The sequence below is a fragment of the Amblyraja radiata genome, chromosome 14, assembly GCF_010909765.2.
Source record: "Amblyraja radiata isolate CabotCenter1 chromosome 14, sAmbRad1.1.pri, whole genome shotgun sequence".
Classification (NCBI taxonomy): domain Eukaryota; kingdom Metazoa; phylum Chordata; class Chondrichthyes; order Rajiformes; family Rajidae; genus Amblyraja; species Amblyraja radiata.
Window position 1 is genome coordinate 18,172,866 of NC_045969.1, and position 17,144 is coordinate 18,190,009.

Below are 17,144 nucleotides of genomic sequence, written 5' to 3' on the forward strand. Positions count from 1 at the left end.
TCACAATACATTTTTATTTCAGATTTCCATCATCGGCAAATTTTTGGTTTCCAATTGACTTAAGTTAATTTATTTGTTTGGTTGATTGTGTATTATCTCTGGTGACAACATATTTATTAAATTTATTCATAAAACAAACAAAATGTTTTGTATTTAAAAAATGCCGTGGTAACTCAGCGGGTCAGGCAGCATCTCTGGAGAACATGGAAATGTGGCATTTCAGGTCAGGACCCTTCTTCAGATTTTGTATCATCTATTCCATTTAAGTGAAACCCTGTTACTCGTTAAATTGCTTTAACTGGACTAATACTAAAGTTATATAACAATAATTTGTGTATGGAACAAAAGGAGGCTAATTTAAATATGGCCCACTCTTGCACATGACTACAATGTACGCAATACCCAAGAAGTATATTAAAGCATTCGTAATGCCTCGCAGAGCAGCTGGGAATAATCCAATGCCAGTTGACTGGGTCAATCAGTTCTTGGGAAGGAGAAAGTAAGTGGGATTGAGCACGGTCAGCGGTAACCCATCGTAATGTTGCAGAGTTTAGAAGAATAGTATTTTTCCAATCACGTGACTATAACCAATATTGACATTAGCACAGGCAACATTCCCTAATTTTATGACAAGGAATCAACTAATGCAGTCAGATTATCCAGAATGAGTGTCATGTGTCAGACAGGTTCAGAGGTGAGAAAGCTATTATTTAAAGTTGAGAAATTATTGTCAAAATATGATATAAACTTTTGTATTCCTTCAGCTGTAGGATAAGCTGACCAGCTGCTATCCATAACCTGGAAAGAAGGTCCAATAACAGGTTGTGCAGATGTTTGCTTCCTGGAAAAGACAATAATATTACTCACCTCTTGGCAAGTCCTTCAGATGTCCACCATTCACTATCAATGTACTCGTCTGGTAATGACCAAAATATCTACCTATGCTAATCCCATTTTCATTCAGCCTGTACCCTTGTATGGCACAGTGTTTCAAGAATTCTTCTAAATATCTGTTAAAGATTGTGAGATTGCCTGCTTCCACCATCTTAGTGCATTCTCAATCACATAGAAAATAGGTGCAGGAGTAGGCCATTCGGCCCTTCGAGCCTGCACCGCCATTCAATATGATCATGACTGATCATCCAACTCAGTATCCTGTACCTGCCTTCTCTCCATACCCCCTGCTCCCTTTAGCCACAAGGGCCACATCTAACTCCCTCTTAAATATAGCCAATGAACTGGCCTCAACTACTTTCTGTGGCAGAGAATTCCACAGATTCACCACTTTTTTTGTGAAAAGAAAAATTCTCATCTCGGTCCAAAAAGACTTCCCCCTTATCCTTAAACTGTGACCCCTTGTTCTGGACTTCCCCAACATCGGGAACAATCTTCCTGCATCTAGCCTGTCCAACCCCTTAAGAATTTTGTAAGTTTCTATAAGATCCCCCCTCAATCTTCTAAATTCTAGCGAGTACAAGCCGAGTCTATCCAGTCTTTCTTCATATGAAAGCCCTGCCATCCCAGGAATCAGTCTGGTGAACCTTCTCTGTATTCCCTCTATGGCAAGAATGTCTTTCCTCAGATTACGAGACCAAAACTGTACGCAATACTCCAGGTGTGGTCCCACCAACGCCCTGTACAACTGCAGTAGAACCTCCCTGCTCCTATACTCAAATCCTTTTGCTATGAATGCTAACATACTATTCGCTTTCTTCACTGCCTGCTGCACCTGCATACCTACTTTCAATGACTGGTGTACCATGACACCCAGGTCTCGTTGCATCTCCCCTTTTCCTAAGTGGCCACCATTCAGATAATAGTCCACTTTCCTGTTCTTGCCACCAAAGTGGATAACCTCACATTTATCCACATTATACTGCATCTGCCATGCATTTGCCCACTCACCCAACCTATCCAAGTCACCTTGCAGCCTCCTAGCATCCTCCTCACAGCTAACACTGCCCCCCAGCTTTGTGTCATCCGCAAACTTGGAGATGTTGCATTCAATTCCATCATCCAATCATTAATATATATATTGTAAATAGCTGGGGTCCCAGCACTGAGCCTTGCGGTACCCCACTAGTCACTGCCTGCCATTCTGAAAAAGACCCGTTTACTCCTACTCTTTGCTTCCTGTCTGCCAGTCAGTTCTCTATCCACATCAATACTGAACCCCCAATACCGTGTGCTTTAAGTTTGTGTACTAATCTCTTATGTGAGACCTTGTCGAAAGCCTTCTGAAAGTCCAGATATAACACATCCACTGGTTCTCCCTTATCCACTCTACTACTTACATCCTCGAAATGTTTTATAAGAATCGTCAGACATGATTTACCTTTCATAAATCCATGCTGACTTTGTCCAATGATTTCACCACTTTCCAAATGTGCTGCTATCCCATCTTTAATAACCGACTCTAGCATTTCCCCCACTACCGATGTTAGATTAACTGTTCTGTAATTCCCCCTTTTCTCTCTCCCTCCCTTTTTAAAGCTACCCTCCAATCCTCAGCAACTACTCCAGAATCTAAAGAATTTAGAAAAATGATGCATCCACTATTTCTGGGGGTACTTCCTTAAGCACTCTGGGATGCAGCCTATCTGGCCCTGGGGATTTATCAGCCTTTAATCCATTAATACCCAACACCACTTCTCGACTAACCTGGATTTCACTCAGTTCCTCCATCTCATTTGACCCCCGCTCCCCTGCTATTTCCGGAAGATTATTTATGTCTTCCTTACTGAAGACAGAACCAACGTAGTTATTCAATTGGTCTGCCATGTCCTTGTTCCCCATGATCAATTCACCTGTTTCTGACTGCAAGGGACCTACATTTGTTTTAACTAATCTTTTTCTTTTCACATATCTATAAAGCTTTTGCAGTCAGTTTTTATGTTCCCTGCCAGTTTTCTTTCATAATCTATGTTCCCTTTCCTAATTAAGCCCTTTGACCTCCTCTGCTGGACTCTGAATTTCTCCCAGTCCTCTGGTAGGCTGCTTTTTCTGGCTAATTTGTATGCATCATCTTTTGTTTTGATACTATCTCTGATTCCCCTTGTTATCCATGGATACACTACCTTCCCTGATTTATTCTTTTGCCAAACTGGGATGAACAATTGTTGTAGTTCATCCATGTAGTCTTTAAATGCCTTCCATTGCATATCCACCGTCAACCCTTTAAGAATCAATTGCCAGTCTATCTTGGCCAATTCACGTCTCATACCCTCAAAGTTATCTTTCTTTAAGTTCAGAACCCTTGTTTCTGAATTAACTATGTCACTCTCCATCCTAATGAAGAACTCAAACATATTATGGTCACTCTTGCCCAAGGGGCCACGCACAACACGACTGCTAACTAACCCTTCCTCATTACTCAATACCCAGTCTAGAATCACATGTCACAGTTTTGGCAAACATACCCATCTGTCAATAATGAGGAGACCTTGTTACAGTAATGGAATTACTGAAACCCAATGAAATATACAATCATGCTCTTGAGTTTTGAAGACATGAATAGATTGTCATCATGGCCCCTGTTATAAGAGGATGAGCTCGAGATGATTCTGGAACATATATACAGATGAAAGCCTCTTTCGTGCAGCCACGGAATCCTTTGAATTAACCATTCTATGTTATGAAGTCTTGCTTCAATTCACCCATATCTGCAACAATTTTCAAAAGCTGAATCCCAAAGATCAGATACTTTCTTTCATTTGATGTGGATGAAGATGATCTCACTGACTAGGCAACTACTTTCTACTTTCCATATGTATTATTATAGTGTACTGATGCGATATTACTATACAAGTGATCAAAGAGGAGGTATTGGTAGTTTTAAAGCAAATGGAGATGGATAAATCTCCAGGGTCTGACCAAGTACATCCTGGGACCTTGTGGGAAGCTAGTGAGGAAATTGCAAAGGCTCTTGCAGAGATATTTGTATCATCATTACCACAGTTAAAATTCTGGTAGACTGAAGAGTAAATAATGTTGTACCACTATTTAAGAAGGGCAGCAAAGCCAAGCCAGTGAACTACAGGCCAGTGAACCTGCGTTAGTGGAGGCATGTTGTTGGAAGGGATTCTTAGGGACAGGGTCTACCAGCATTTGGATAGGAGCGGAATGATTAGGAATAGTTAGCATGGCTTTGTATATAAGAAATCATATCTTACAAATCTGAAAGAGATTTTTTGAAGAGGCCTTCAAAAAGATTGATGAGGGCAGGGCAGTGGACGTTGTCTATATGGAGTTTAGCAAGGTCTTTGATAAGCTTCCACATGGTAGGCTGACTGGAAGATTGTATTGAATGGAATTCAAGGTGAGCTGGCCAATTGGATTCAAAACTGGCTTGGAGGAAGGAGTTGAAGGCTGGTCGCAGAGGGTTGTTTATCTGATCGGTTCCCTGTTTATCTGATTGGAGGCCTGTGACTATTAATGTGCCGCAGGGGTCAGTGCTAGGTCCCTGGTTGTTTGTTATATACTTTAAAGATTTAGATGACAATGTCATTAATATTGTTAGTAAATTTGCAGATGACACCAAAATTAGTGATACAGTAGACAGTAAGGATGGATATCTAAGTTTACAACAAGAACTAGATCTGTTGGTTAGGTGGACCATGGAATGACAAATGGAATTTAACTGACAAAAGTATGGGGTGTTGCCCTTTGGTATGTTAAACCATGGCAGGACTTAGATAGTAAATGGGAGAGCCCTGGAGGGTGTTGCAGAACAGAGGGATTTGGGGGTTTGGTGCATGGTTCCATAAAATTCGCAAGTCAGGTGGTCTGTGTGGTGAAGAAGTCATTTGGCATGCTTGCCTCCACTAGGAAGGGAATTGAGTAGCAAAGTTGGGACATCATGATGCAGCTCAAAAAGACGTTGGTGAGACCACACTTGTAGTAGTGTGTGCAGTTCTAGTCACATAACTATATGGATACAGCCTGTGGCTTTTCAATGTCAGGTGCTCAGGTACAGTTTTCTTATATACTTATATACTTCACTGGGAAGACATAAGTGTGTAACGTGGGGTGATCATGGACAGGATGAAATTTGGAAAATATGAAATACAATGTTGTGGTCATCCATAGAGACCAACTTAAAATATGTACACAAAGAAACACAAAGGAATGCTAATATTAATTAGAACAATACACATGTACAGTATTTATTGCAATTGTAGGTACAGGATATTTCTAATGCTGAATATTACAGCCATGTCTCAACTAGTGATTTTTACAGAAATTATTTTATTTGTGCTGGAGATGCCCCAACACAAAGCTGGTGAACATGGAAGGGAAATAATCCAAACCTGCGCATGCTGGTGGATCCAGGTGCAATCCATTTACTTCATGTGAGTTACTGACTTACCCACACGGCAAAGATGTGCAACGAAGCATTTAGCAGCTTTATTTTCCTCCTTAATCCAATTCATTGCAACAGTACTTGCCTTCACCCAACTGACTCACTTTTGACCCCACTGAAGGTATCACCTTATTTTAGTTTTAACTGACTCCTGGTGAGATTCCTGTCATTAAGTTTGCTCCTGATGAATATAACTGAGAAATTGTTCTAAACTTTCCAGTCTAGCTTTGCTAGACACCAATGATGTAATGCTATTCCTAGCATCGGCTTTATTTGGGAAAAGTTGATGGAAAATTTGACTTAAGACATTGCTCCAAAATTAATACAGTTACCCTAAGTATCAGCAGGTCTTTTTTTCTAATGCAGCCATCTTTTAGTTCACTTGCTGCCTCCTCTATTACTGTCAACTCGAAAGCTGTGGTCAAGGAAACTATTTTCTCTGCAACCTCCTGCTGATATTTCATAATTTCCTGGCATAGTTGGTATCTGGATATCACAAAATGGATAAAGGTATTTGGTTTCATTGGTCAACTGTTTGTATGTTCAGCAGCAATAACACACTCTAAAAGTCAATTCCACCTTAAAGAGCCCAAGCTTAATTTCCAACTATTTTCTGGTATAGAAGCCCCTGAAAACAGATTTAATATGCATTATTATTCAAGCATTGGACATTTTTAAAAACCTGTCTTCCATGAGATGTCAGCAAGTAGAAAGATCTGTAAAACCCTCCAATTTGTAACTGGAAATGAAATTGGGCTGAAACTCTCTGCAAGTGGTGAGTCAGCAGGGATTCAGCAGTGCAAGGAAAGAAAAGTCAAAACTTACCTCATATGTATTCGCTGTCATTTTACTATTAATTGCCAGCTCAATCCTCAACAATGAGGCCTGAATGATAACAAGGCCCAATGAGCCATGTGGGGAGGCAGAATTTGCTTTCAATAAAACATTGAGAAAATTGTTCAATAGCAAGCCAAACATGATCAAAACTGTGAGGGGTTTTGAATAACCAGCCTGGTACTTCTGATCCAGTGTCAATTCTAATACTGAGTGATGAGATCACAACTTCCAGCACTGGCATGTGCCCAAGTCGGCAGTGATATCTGCTGCCCTCCTGCTGTTGACTGCTCTTATGCTGCATAGGTGAACTCATGGAGTCCAGCAGGGAAGTCTGACTGCTGAGCCTGCATTAAGTTAAATGTGGTAGATGTTAAATGAAGAGTAGAGGTCAGTTTCTGGGGACAGGTTTAGTAGTTATTTATTTATTTGTTATTTGGTAATGTCAATGTTTTTAGTATGTAAATATGACGAGAATAAGAATTAAATTGTGGTGGGTGCAGGATTAAGTGTAAAATAAGTTCTCAGTGGTGTATGCGGACGTGGTGGGATGTAGAGCTGTAGGACATGTTTCCCCGCTGTATGTCTCTGATTCTATGACGCTTGCATTTGAATGTTAAATTTAAACTGGTCCCAAATGTTAGTGAACATTTGTAAATATCAAAGCCATTTTCTGAGTCCAATTGGGTATCTGCAAAGACTCCCCCTCTGCTCCCCTCAGCTGTGTTGTAGAGCCGGGATCCGGGCTTGCAGAGGAAGACTGTATCTAGCGACTTACCAGAACAAATGGCGTAGTTCAGCGGCAAAGAGCCATTAATTGTGAGACAGCAGAAAACTTGCCCCGTTACAAATTCAAAATTACAAATTAACATCAGTTAAGAACATTTCAGAAGAAACTATTAAAAATGTTCAACCAAACATTTAATTTTGAAAAGTGTAAATTATAAGATACTAACCTTGTTCCCTCTCAGTTGTTTGTCGCAATACAAATGAATGGAATTGTTCAGATATCAGATTCCCCAGAGTATGTGATGTGAAACTACACAACCATGTCATTTACTGTTTGACTCCATGAGGTATCCAATATTGGAGCACAATGGAGTCAGAAGGGCAAGTCAATCAAGCTAGGATCCAAAATTAAGTAATACTAAAGCAGGGAAATGCCCAGTATTAATCAGCATTTCCCTAAACATTCTGGTCCATTTTCTAGTCAGTAAGAATAGCAAAACTAATTATTAAATCTGAGAAGCACAGCAGATTAATTTCCTGACAAAATCTACACAGCATAGCCATGATAATGAAAGAAACAATGAGTGGATGCAACAACAAAATCCAGCATTGTGAGACACACACTTGCTGTTGATGCAATTATCTAACCATTCTTTCCATATTTTTCTAAACACAAACATAGCCAAACACTACCTTTATAATCCATGCAATGTATGACAGTGCCCAGCAAGTATATTTTACAGATGAGCAATCAAAAGAACTCCATGCACTATACACTTACACTACATACCCAGTATAACTTTCAAATAAATAAACTTGAGGTCATTGTGGTGTAGCATAACTTTAAAATGGACATTCAGTCTCAAGATCAAATGAGTATCACTTTAGCCATGCATTAAAATGCAGATATAAATAGATGATCGCTGATTTTGCAGCATAAATACTTATTAAACTAAATGTCAATTCACTAGCTGTTATTTTTTTAATGTACAATGTTGCATCTTAGATTTCTTTAAAGTGAATATACCTTAAGGATAAAACACAAATTGTAAATCACCAAAATAACAGAATTCTAGAATGGGTTACATAAAATATTATCAAACCTATCAATTCTGCATAACATTATGTGGCAGCATTACTATTCACACCACAATTTACCACAAGTACCTGTGAATTTCTTGTCTTCTATGTGGTCAATCTCAGAAACAGGGGTTGGAATAAACACATGTGAAGTGTCAGAGATTGGCAGTTTATGTTCTGTAAAGGATGACAAAGAAACCAAATACAAATCTTGTGTCTTTACCCAGAAGAGTAATAACCTGCCTATTTTGGCATCTGAAACATTTGTGTCTGTTTTTGTATTGGACCAATATGTTTATTTCAATCTAGCCAATGAATTGATAAGAAATCTGAATGTTTTATCTCCAACAATAGCTGTGGACCCCCGATGATATTCCTGGTACATATTATTATAGACAGTTATTCCATCTGATTTCTTGCACTAGTTTTGAACATAAACCAAACTGGTCTTTTATATTTCATACATTATTCACCCTAAAGACCACTTGTTAATGTTTCCATAGTATCTCATGCACATCAGCTTTGCCATAGTTAAAATACTCTGCTGCAGCTGTTTAATTTAATGTGGTCAAATATAAATAATTACCAAGCACACTTCAAGCAAATTGCTGTAGATAATTCCATAAAATTAATTGTATAAATGTACTTAAATTGTCAGACACAACAGCTAATAGAAAAGAAATCATGCAAAATGCAAAAGGTGAATGTGCATAAAATTTCTTCCATGGTCAGTATTTATAGCACTATTATTTAGAGCCTGATAGCTTTTTGAATACCTGTCTGTTTTTTCTCTCCTGCATTATAAACATGGGTTGGATTAGACAATTTTGCAGTCTTAGATGTTGAGGGTTCATGGTCTGTAACAAATAACAAATATACCAAATGAAATAAACCAAGTGAAAAGCATGCAAGGGTGGTTGTGTGCACTTTCATAAATGTAGTGGCTATTCCAAAAGAATAAAGAAGCTTCCATGTAAAATTCTCCCAGTCCTCTCAGAGGAGAGATTTTATTCCAATCCAAAAAACAAAATAACTTAGAAATACAGTTTTTGTTAAAAATAAAAATTGAGGTAATGGAATCATAGTGTTCTACAGCATAGCGACAACCAAAATGCCTACCATTTACCTCCATTAGACCCATATCCCTCTACTCCTTTCCTATCCCAGTAACTGTCCATAAGCCTTTTAAATGTTGTAATGATAGCGGAGTCAGGGGATATGGGGAGAAGGCAGGAACGGGGTACATATTGGGGATGATCCGCCATGATCACATTGAATGGTGGTGCTGGCTCAAATGGCCTACTCCTGCACATATTGTCTATTGACTCTTGTAGTTCTGTCTGCCTCCGCCACTTATCCTGGCGGTTGGTTCATTATGCAAAAAACCTGCCCTTCATATCTCCATTGCTTCTGGAACGTCATTCGAGGCTAGCAAAGATACACAACTCTCCTTGGAGCCCCAGCAAACACCTCCACTGTTTTGAATACAATCTAAGAATAGAATCCCATCAGGCCCGGGGCATTTAACTGTCTTAATATGTTCCAAAATTCCCTTCCACATATGAACATGTTGTAAAATAGCAACATATTCCTCCTCTAACTCCTCTCTCTCCATCCTCTACATCTTGCTCAAGGTGAATACCGATGAGAAATATTCAAATAAACCCACTCATATCCTCTGGCTCCCCATGTAGATTTCTCAGAGAGGTTACATTCTTTCCCGGAGTACTCCTTTACTTTGAACGGTAAAGGTTTGAGGATTCACCATAGTCCTGCTTGCTAAGGCCATTTCATGTCTCCTTTTTGACCTAATTTGTTTTTTTTAATTTAAGATATATCATTGAGTGTTACATCAGAAATGAAGTGACCTTGTGTATGAATGACATACAATTCACATCCTGAAGTGTGACTATCAACTTCCCCATCCAACCCTCAACTGGCCCGGTGGTATTACTAGAGCTGTACAAAATTACCAGAAAATGGCCATTTTTGTTTCTTACAGGGGAAAAAATAATTTTTCAGTTGCACCATGTTGAAAACACTCAGCAGCTTATGAATTAATTTCTTCTCTTTGTTATAGGACATTAATGTATCACCATTGCTGAATTGGCCCTACTACGACATTCTAAGGACAAGCAATTAATTCCAATTTAACCATGCATAAAACATTCAAAATTATCTTTCAAATAATATCAAATCACAATAATGTTGTGGACGACTGTACTGGTTGCAGGTTGAATACAACTTCTAACAACATTAATACCAGTAATTTCAAGATAATCGGCCGCGCGCTGTTAAATACAACCATTAACTAATATTTTTGCAGACAATCAATAACAGCAACAAAAGTTAAACTTTCTCCTTGATGTTCAGGACAATTATATTAGAAATATTCAAAGCAAAAGTGTACATGATTTAAATGGCAATAGACAATCCATGCATTAAAATGTTGTATTACCATCCAGCACACTACGACAAATCAGACACAACAATTTGACAAACACTTTATAGCCAAGCACAGCATCTAAATTTCTCCAAATGAGATGTGCTGCACAAATAGTCCAACAGAAATAAGCAGAATCACTAAATCCCATGAAATGAAGAGCAGTGTCATCATTTCATATCGTTTTTGTTACAAGTTGCAAGCAAGACAGTGCACTGACTTGTCAAATACATTCAGACACAAGTGAATTATACCACCATTCAATTATAAAATCAAATGGCATTTTAGAATGTGTCCTAAATTCCTGTTGCATAAGGGCATATTGCCATATATAGTTACTAGGTACTGATTTCCTAGATTCACAAAGGCACGAATATTGCCAGAATGTCAGTAAATCTTAGCAAATTCAGATTAGGAGATTCCAATCATCATCTCAGGAATGTCAATGACATTGTCGAGGTTCAACTGGGCTGGTTCAAGGGGTTAAGACGGAATCCAGATACAAAATCCTCGGTATTTTGATGAACATAGCAGTAGTACCAGGTATCATCACATTGTATCAATATACTGCATTTGTTTTCATAATTTTAATATTGAAGCTAACCATGAATTACACAACTAATAATAGTTTTGATATACTAAACTACGTTCAATAGAAAGTGGTGACCAATTAATCCGGTATTATTCGAGAAGAATCATGTATGAGTACAATAATGAAAAGTATGTGCTATATAATTTCCATTGCATGAAATCCAATCATTATTCGATAAACTTCTCAACAAAATAGTTCTGATCAGCAGACAGCACATTTACATCTAAGCCATGTATAAACTCAATGAAATATGCACAATAACCCAACAAAAAAAGCAAAATACATAAAACAAAGACATAGAATTACAACGGATTGCTTATGTCACATGGGCCGTGATACAACATTGTAAGCTGCAAGCAATATAGTGCATTGACAATCATAACGCACGTAACTGTAAAAGCGTGTGGTAGCACTTGCTGCATGTGCCCTAAATTTCCATCACTATAACACAAGCTTAAGTCATAAATATTGTTAAAGGTACCTGTACCTTCAGTATCACTTATCTGAGCATGCTCAGGTTCTGGGATTGGATTGATCACATTAGCAATATCTGTGACTGGCAGCCCACCGTCAGGCATTAAAGTGAACACGCTAGTAGTAGCTTCTGAGATTTTCACCTCATGGTCTGAAGAGATAAGAAGGAAGCTGGATACAAAATACTGGTTTTCTCACGTTTATAACTAGTTATTCTCATGATTAATATTGAATTATAGGACTATTATGTACCAATTTCGCAAAATTATTCTTATTCATTTCACATAATTAATTTGTATGGATAGCGTGAAACCATGAACTAACCAGTGTATAATACACTGTGTACAAATTCAATATTAACCAGCAATAGTATAACAACACAAAATAAATTTACTATCCATAAACTTTATAGCATGAGCAGTTGATTAACAATTTTGTCCAAATAATACGAAAAAGATTTTAAAAATTGCTTCATTCCAAGACGCATTCAGTGAATTTCACAGTTAATTTAAACTGTGGCACGACTATCAAATGCACTTCACAAACCTGTAACCTAAATACCAATAAAACGGCATGGCCTAACTTTCTGCTACAGGTACATATGTACAAACCTCAGTTTGTGTATATCAATTATTCCATTGCACAGTCCACGCTCAAGGCACAAATAGGGGCAGCCACACCTGGAACCTTAGCATCTCAAAATTAGAATGTTCAGGACTCAATATGGTATTGCACACATTAGTAATGTTAATGGCATTTTTCAACCTGGGATGTTACATATATTAGGCGTGTCAGAGGTTGTCACCTTGTGAGTTGAAGGGATAAGGAAGAAAATAGTGTTTTGGACAAAAAATAATTTTACTGGGCATCGTCAAATTGTGACAATGTTTTACAATTTGTCTTATTGTGTATTCAAGTGGAACTATGAATAATATAAAAGTATCAAATTAACATGTTCACCAATTAAATTTAATGGTAATAAAAACATTACAGTGATATTGCCACTTCATGCCAATCATTGTAGGTATGTTGCAAAGCCTACCTGAAGCGTCTTTGAAAATCTGCCGTTGCGGGTGTGCGCGATTTTGGCGCCGTTTAGAGGGGGCGGGTTTAAAACGCGATTTTCTCTAAGCTGTTCAAATCGAAGATGTTCAGCCTAGTTAATTATTAACGAAAAATCGCTGGAAGACCCCGTCGCAAAAGCTATTATTAGGTTTAAAGGCCTCGTATAATAGTTATAGTAGTTTAAAAATCAATCTCTAAACCCGCGACCGCAGCAACCGCAGAGTCTCATAAAGCAAATAGCAGAAGTTAGGTTGTATATTTTTACATTAAAAAGGGCTTCTAAAGATCCCTTTATACAAAATTTACTATTGCGAGTAGCTCAATTTGGCCCCATTATATCGCGCAGTATTTTTCTGGGCATTTGGGGCACAAATCTACCGCAATGTGAACGTTCTAAACCAGCGCGTTCCACAGGATCCCACTAGAAAGCTGATTTAAATGGGCATTTATTTACAGCAATTGAACACTGAATTCCTTCCATTTGGTCTATAAATTAATGTAAATGAGATTTAAAAATCATGTTTTATTGTGAATTATTTGTGAATATTATTTGGACATTTAGGCTATTTAAAAATGTTAATAATTTATTAAGAAATGGATAGATGTTTAGATCTAGTAATTGAAGTCTGAAATTAGCTACAATTAGGTAACTAACTAATTATATGCTTTAATTTCAGGTCATCCAAGTAAGATTATTTTATATTTGTTTCAGAATGCTTCAATCTATGATAACTGAAAATTTCATTCAGTTCTCTTAATTTTTAAGAAAGTTATGGGCTTTTGACTGTTCACGATCACAACTTTTTTGTTATGTCCATAGAAAATCAATAGGGAACAAGATGCTCATTTCCGAGTATGAAAATGGCCATAACTTTTTAAATACTTGAGATATGAAAGTGAATTAGGTGTCAAATTAAACTTATTTTTATGCTTTATCTGATGGGATAAATTACAGACTTGATTTTTAAAATCTCAAAATTTTGTAACATTGCTAATCATTGTTTCCCCAAATCAGTACTAATTTAATGGCAAATAATCATCGCAAATTCATGGCCATGATTGGCTGACAATGTGCTGCCCAGCTAGAGTACAATGAGAATAAAATAATCACAATGCATGAAATTCCAGGAAACATCAATACTCAAAGCACAAATGCTCATTATCTGTTATCTGAGCACAATCAGGTTCTAAACTTAATTATATTAGATGTATCAGTGACGAAGAACTCATGGTCTGGCTCTAAAATAACCAAATTTGGAGTGTCAGATGTTGGCATTTCACAGTCTGACAGGATGCAAAGGAAGCATGATATACAGGAAATTAAATTATCCTGAAGGATCTAACCCTGAAAATTACTTCGCATCTTATGCACCATTTGGATTTGTTTTAAAATGATACAAAATGATAAAACACAGCATGCACCGATGGATTGACAAATATCGTTCAATGAGCAGAGATGAGCACATTTTTGCCCCATATCTCTCTCATCTATGTATCCATGTACGTTCACACGCACCTCTTCTAACCTCATCTACTGCATTTTGGTGTTCCTGTTGTGGCATCCTGTACATCGACGAGACTAAGTGTATACTTGGCAACCATTTCGCTGAACACTTGCACTCAGTCCGCCATGGACTACTGGATGTCCCGGTTGCAAACTATTTTAACTCCCCTTCCCATTCCCACACTGACCTCTTTGTCTTGGGCCTCCTCCATTGCCAGAGTGAGGCCACACACAAACTGGAGGAACAGCATCCAATATTCCCATTTGGGTAGTTTACAATCCAACAGTATGAACATTGAATTCTCCAATTTATGGTAACCTCTAACTAACTTACCCCAAACATCCTCCACTGCTCCACCCCTTCCCACCCCTGTGCCCCACCTGGACTCCCACCTATTTGTACCCTCCCCCCTCCACCTACGTTTCTCCCTCTGGCTTCACATTGCACAACTCTTCAAACCAGTCTCAGATCTGTTCTTATCTCTGGCCTTTGTTCTAACTCCCTATTGCCTATGTCGCCCTATTGCCTCTCCCCTTTCCCAGCCGCTTTCTCCCCCTCAACAATCAGTCTGAAGAGCCCTGAAACAAAACGTCGGGTAACCATGTTTTCCAGTGATGCTGCCAAACCTGCTGAGTTACTCCAACACTTTGTGTCCTTTTGTGTATTAACCAGCATCTGCAGTTCTTTGTTGCTACCTGCCCAAGTGTCTTTCAAACACTGTTATAGTACATGCCTCAACTACCTCCTCTGGCAGCTCGTTCCATATACCCACCACCCTCTCAGAGTGGAAAACGTCACCCCTCAGTTTCCTATTACATTTTGTCCCTCTCCCCCCTGAACCTATATCCTATGGTTCTTGATTCCCTTAACCTGGCTAAAATATTGTGCATCCACACTTTCTATTCCCCTCATAATTTTATACGCCTCATCCCTCATCCTCCTACACTCCAATGAATAAAGTCCCAGTCTGTCCAACCTTTCCTTATTTTCAGGTCCTCAAGACCTGGCAATATCTTTGTAAATCTGCTTTGCATTTTTTCCAGCTTAATGACATCTTTCCTATCGCATGTCACTAAAACTGAACACAGTAATCCAATGGAGCGTCACCAACGTCTCCAATTACTCATCAATTTCTTGGTTTGACAACTGCTTAGCCCAAGACCGCAGGAAGTAGCAGAGAGTTGTGGATGCAGCCCAGTCAATCATGCAAACAAAACTCCCCTTCCCATCACCACCATTGCCTCCATCTACTGCACGCTGCCTCAGGAAAGCAGCCAATATAATTAATGTCCACCCAGAACCACTTCATTCTCTCTTCTTCCCTCTCCCGTTGGGAAGATGAAACAAAAGATTCTAGAACAGCACTATCCCTGTTATTATCACTTCCTTGAAGAGACCTTGAAAAAACGAAGCATGCGTTGCTGATCTCCCTATCTACCTCATGGTGGCTCTTGCACTTTTTATTATTACCACTTTCTCTGTAGCTGCAACAATATGTTTTGCACTATGTTTCCTTTCTCTATTAGCATTACTTATACACATTTATGACTTGATTGTACTTTTGTATAGTATAATTTGACTGGTTAGCATGCAAAACAAAGTTTTTTACTATATCTCTGCACATGTGATAATACACGTGATTTCAAGAGTGAGAAGCTCTATGTTGCTCATTTCATACTGTTTGTGACATTGAATAAGTCGCATGCATGTTAATTACTTTACTATCAAAAACACTTTGCACCCATTGAACAAGAAAGTAAGGCAGCAATTCTACAAGTAAGGTAATTTCTTGTCACCTTATAACAAACCTCAACATGAAAAGCACACACATGAAGGCAGAAGTACCTTTAACTTCAGTATCTTTTACATTAGCAAGTTCAGGTTCTGGGATTGGATTGATCGTATTAGGAGTATCAGTGAGTGGCAGCACATAGTTCGGCATTAATGTGACCACAAACGGAATATCTGAGCTTGGCACCTCATCATCTAAAGAGATAAGAAGGAAGGCAGAGAGAAAATGTGTAGTCTCACAAGGAAATTATACGTGTTGTTTAAATTAATAGTTTTGAATTCCTGCATAAAAGGAATACAATTTAATTAATAATGATACTTTGCACACAATTATCAAATAGATACAGTGCCCTCCATATTATTTGGGAAAAAGACCCATCATTTATTTATTTGCCACTGTACTCCACATTTTGGGATTTGCAATAGAAAATATCACATGTGCTTAAAGTGCACATTGTCAGATTTTATTTAAGGCAATTTTTATACATTTTGGTCTCACCATGTAGAAATGACAGCAGTGTTTATACATAGTCCCCCCATTTCAGGGCACCATAATGTTTGGGACACATGAGTTACAGGCGTTTGTAATTGCTCAGGTGTGTTTAACTGCCTCCTTAATGCAGGTATAAGAGAGCTCTCAGCACCTAGTCTTTCCTCCAGTCTTTCCATCAGCTTTGGAAACTTTTATTGTTGTTTATCAACATGAGGACCCAAGTTGTGCCAATGAAAGTCAAATAAACCATTATGAGACTGAGAAACAAGAATAAAACTGTTAGAGACATCAGCCAAACCTTAGGCTTACCAAAATCAACTGTTTGGAACATCATTAAGAAGAAAGAGTGCACTGGTGAGCTTACTACTCGCAAAGGGACTGGCAGGCCAAGGAAGACCTCCACAACTGTTCCTCTCTATAATAAAGAAAAATCCCCAAACACCTGCCCGACAGATCAAAACACTCTTCAGGAGTCAGATGTGGATTTGTCAATGACCACTGTCGGCAGAAGACTTCATGAACAGAAATACAGAGGCAACATTGCAAGATACAAACCACAGGTTAGCCGCAAAAATAGGATGGCCAGGTAAATGTTTCTCAAGAAGTACTTAAAAGAGCAACCACAGTTCTGAAAAAAGGTCTTGTGGACAGATGAGATGAAGATTAACTTATATCAGAATGATGGCAAGAACAAAGTGTGGAGGAACTGCCCAAGATCCAAAGCATACCACCTCATCTGTGAAACCCGGTGCTGGGGGTGTTATGGCCTGGGCATG

General features: G+C 38.4%; 1 protein-coding gene across 30 annotated transcripts in view; it reads right to left on the reverse strand.

The window, feature by feature from the left end:
- Positions 1-17,144, reverse strand: part of LOC116980442 (ABI family member 3 binding protein) — a 250,562-nt gene that overhangs the window by 75,203 nt on the left and 158,215 nt on the right. For 27 of the 30 annotated variants that reach the window (XM_033032680.1, XM_033032678.1, XM_033032676.1 and 24 more), the window contains 4 exons: positions 15,930-16,070; positions 11,528-11,665; positions 8,782-8,862; positions 8,093-8,182 (listed from right to left, as the gene is read on the reverse strand). In XM_033032680.1, coding sequence (XP_032888571.1) covers positions 8,093-8,182; positions 8,782-8,862; positions 11,528-11,665; positions 15,930-16,070 — 450 coding nt within the window. The remainder of the gene's footprint in view (positions 1-8,092; positions 8,183-8,781; positions 8,863-11,527; positions 11,666-15,929; positions 16,071-17,144) is intronic. The other 3 variants (XM_033032679.1, XM_033032666.1, XM_033032686.1) reach the window with 2 other exon arrangements.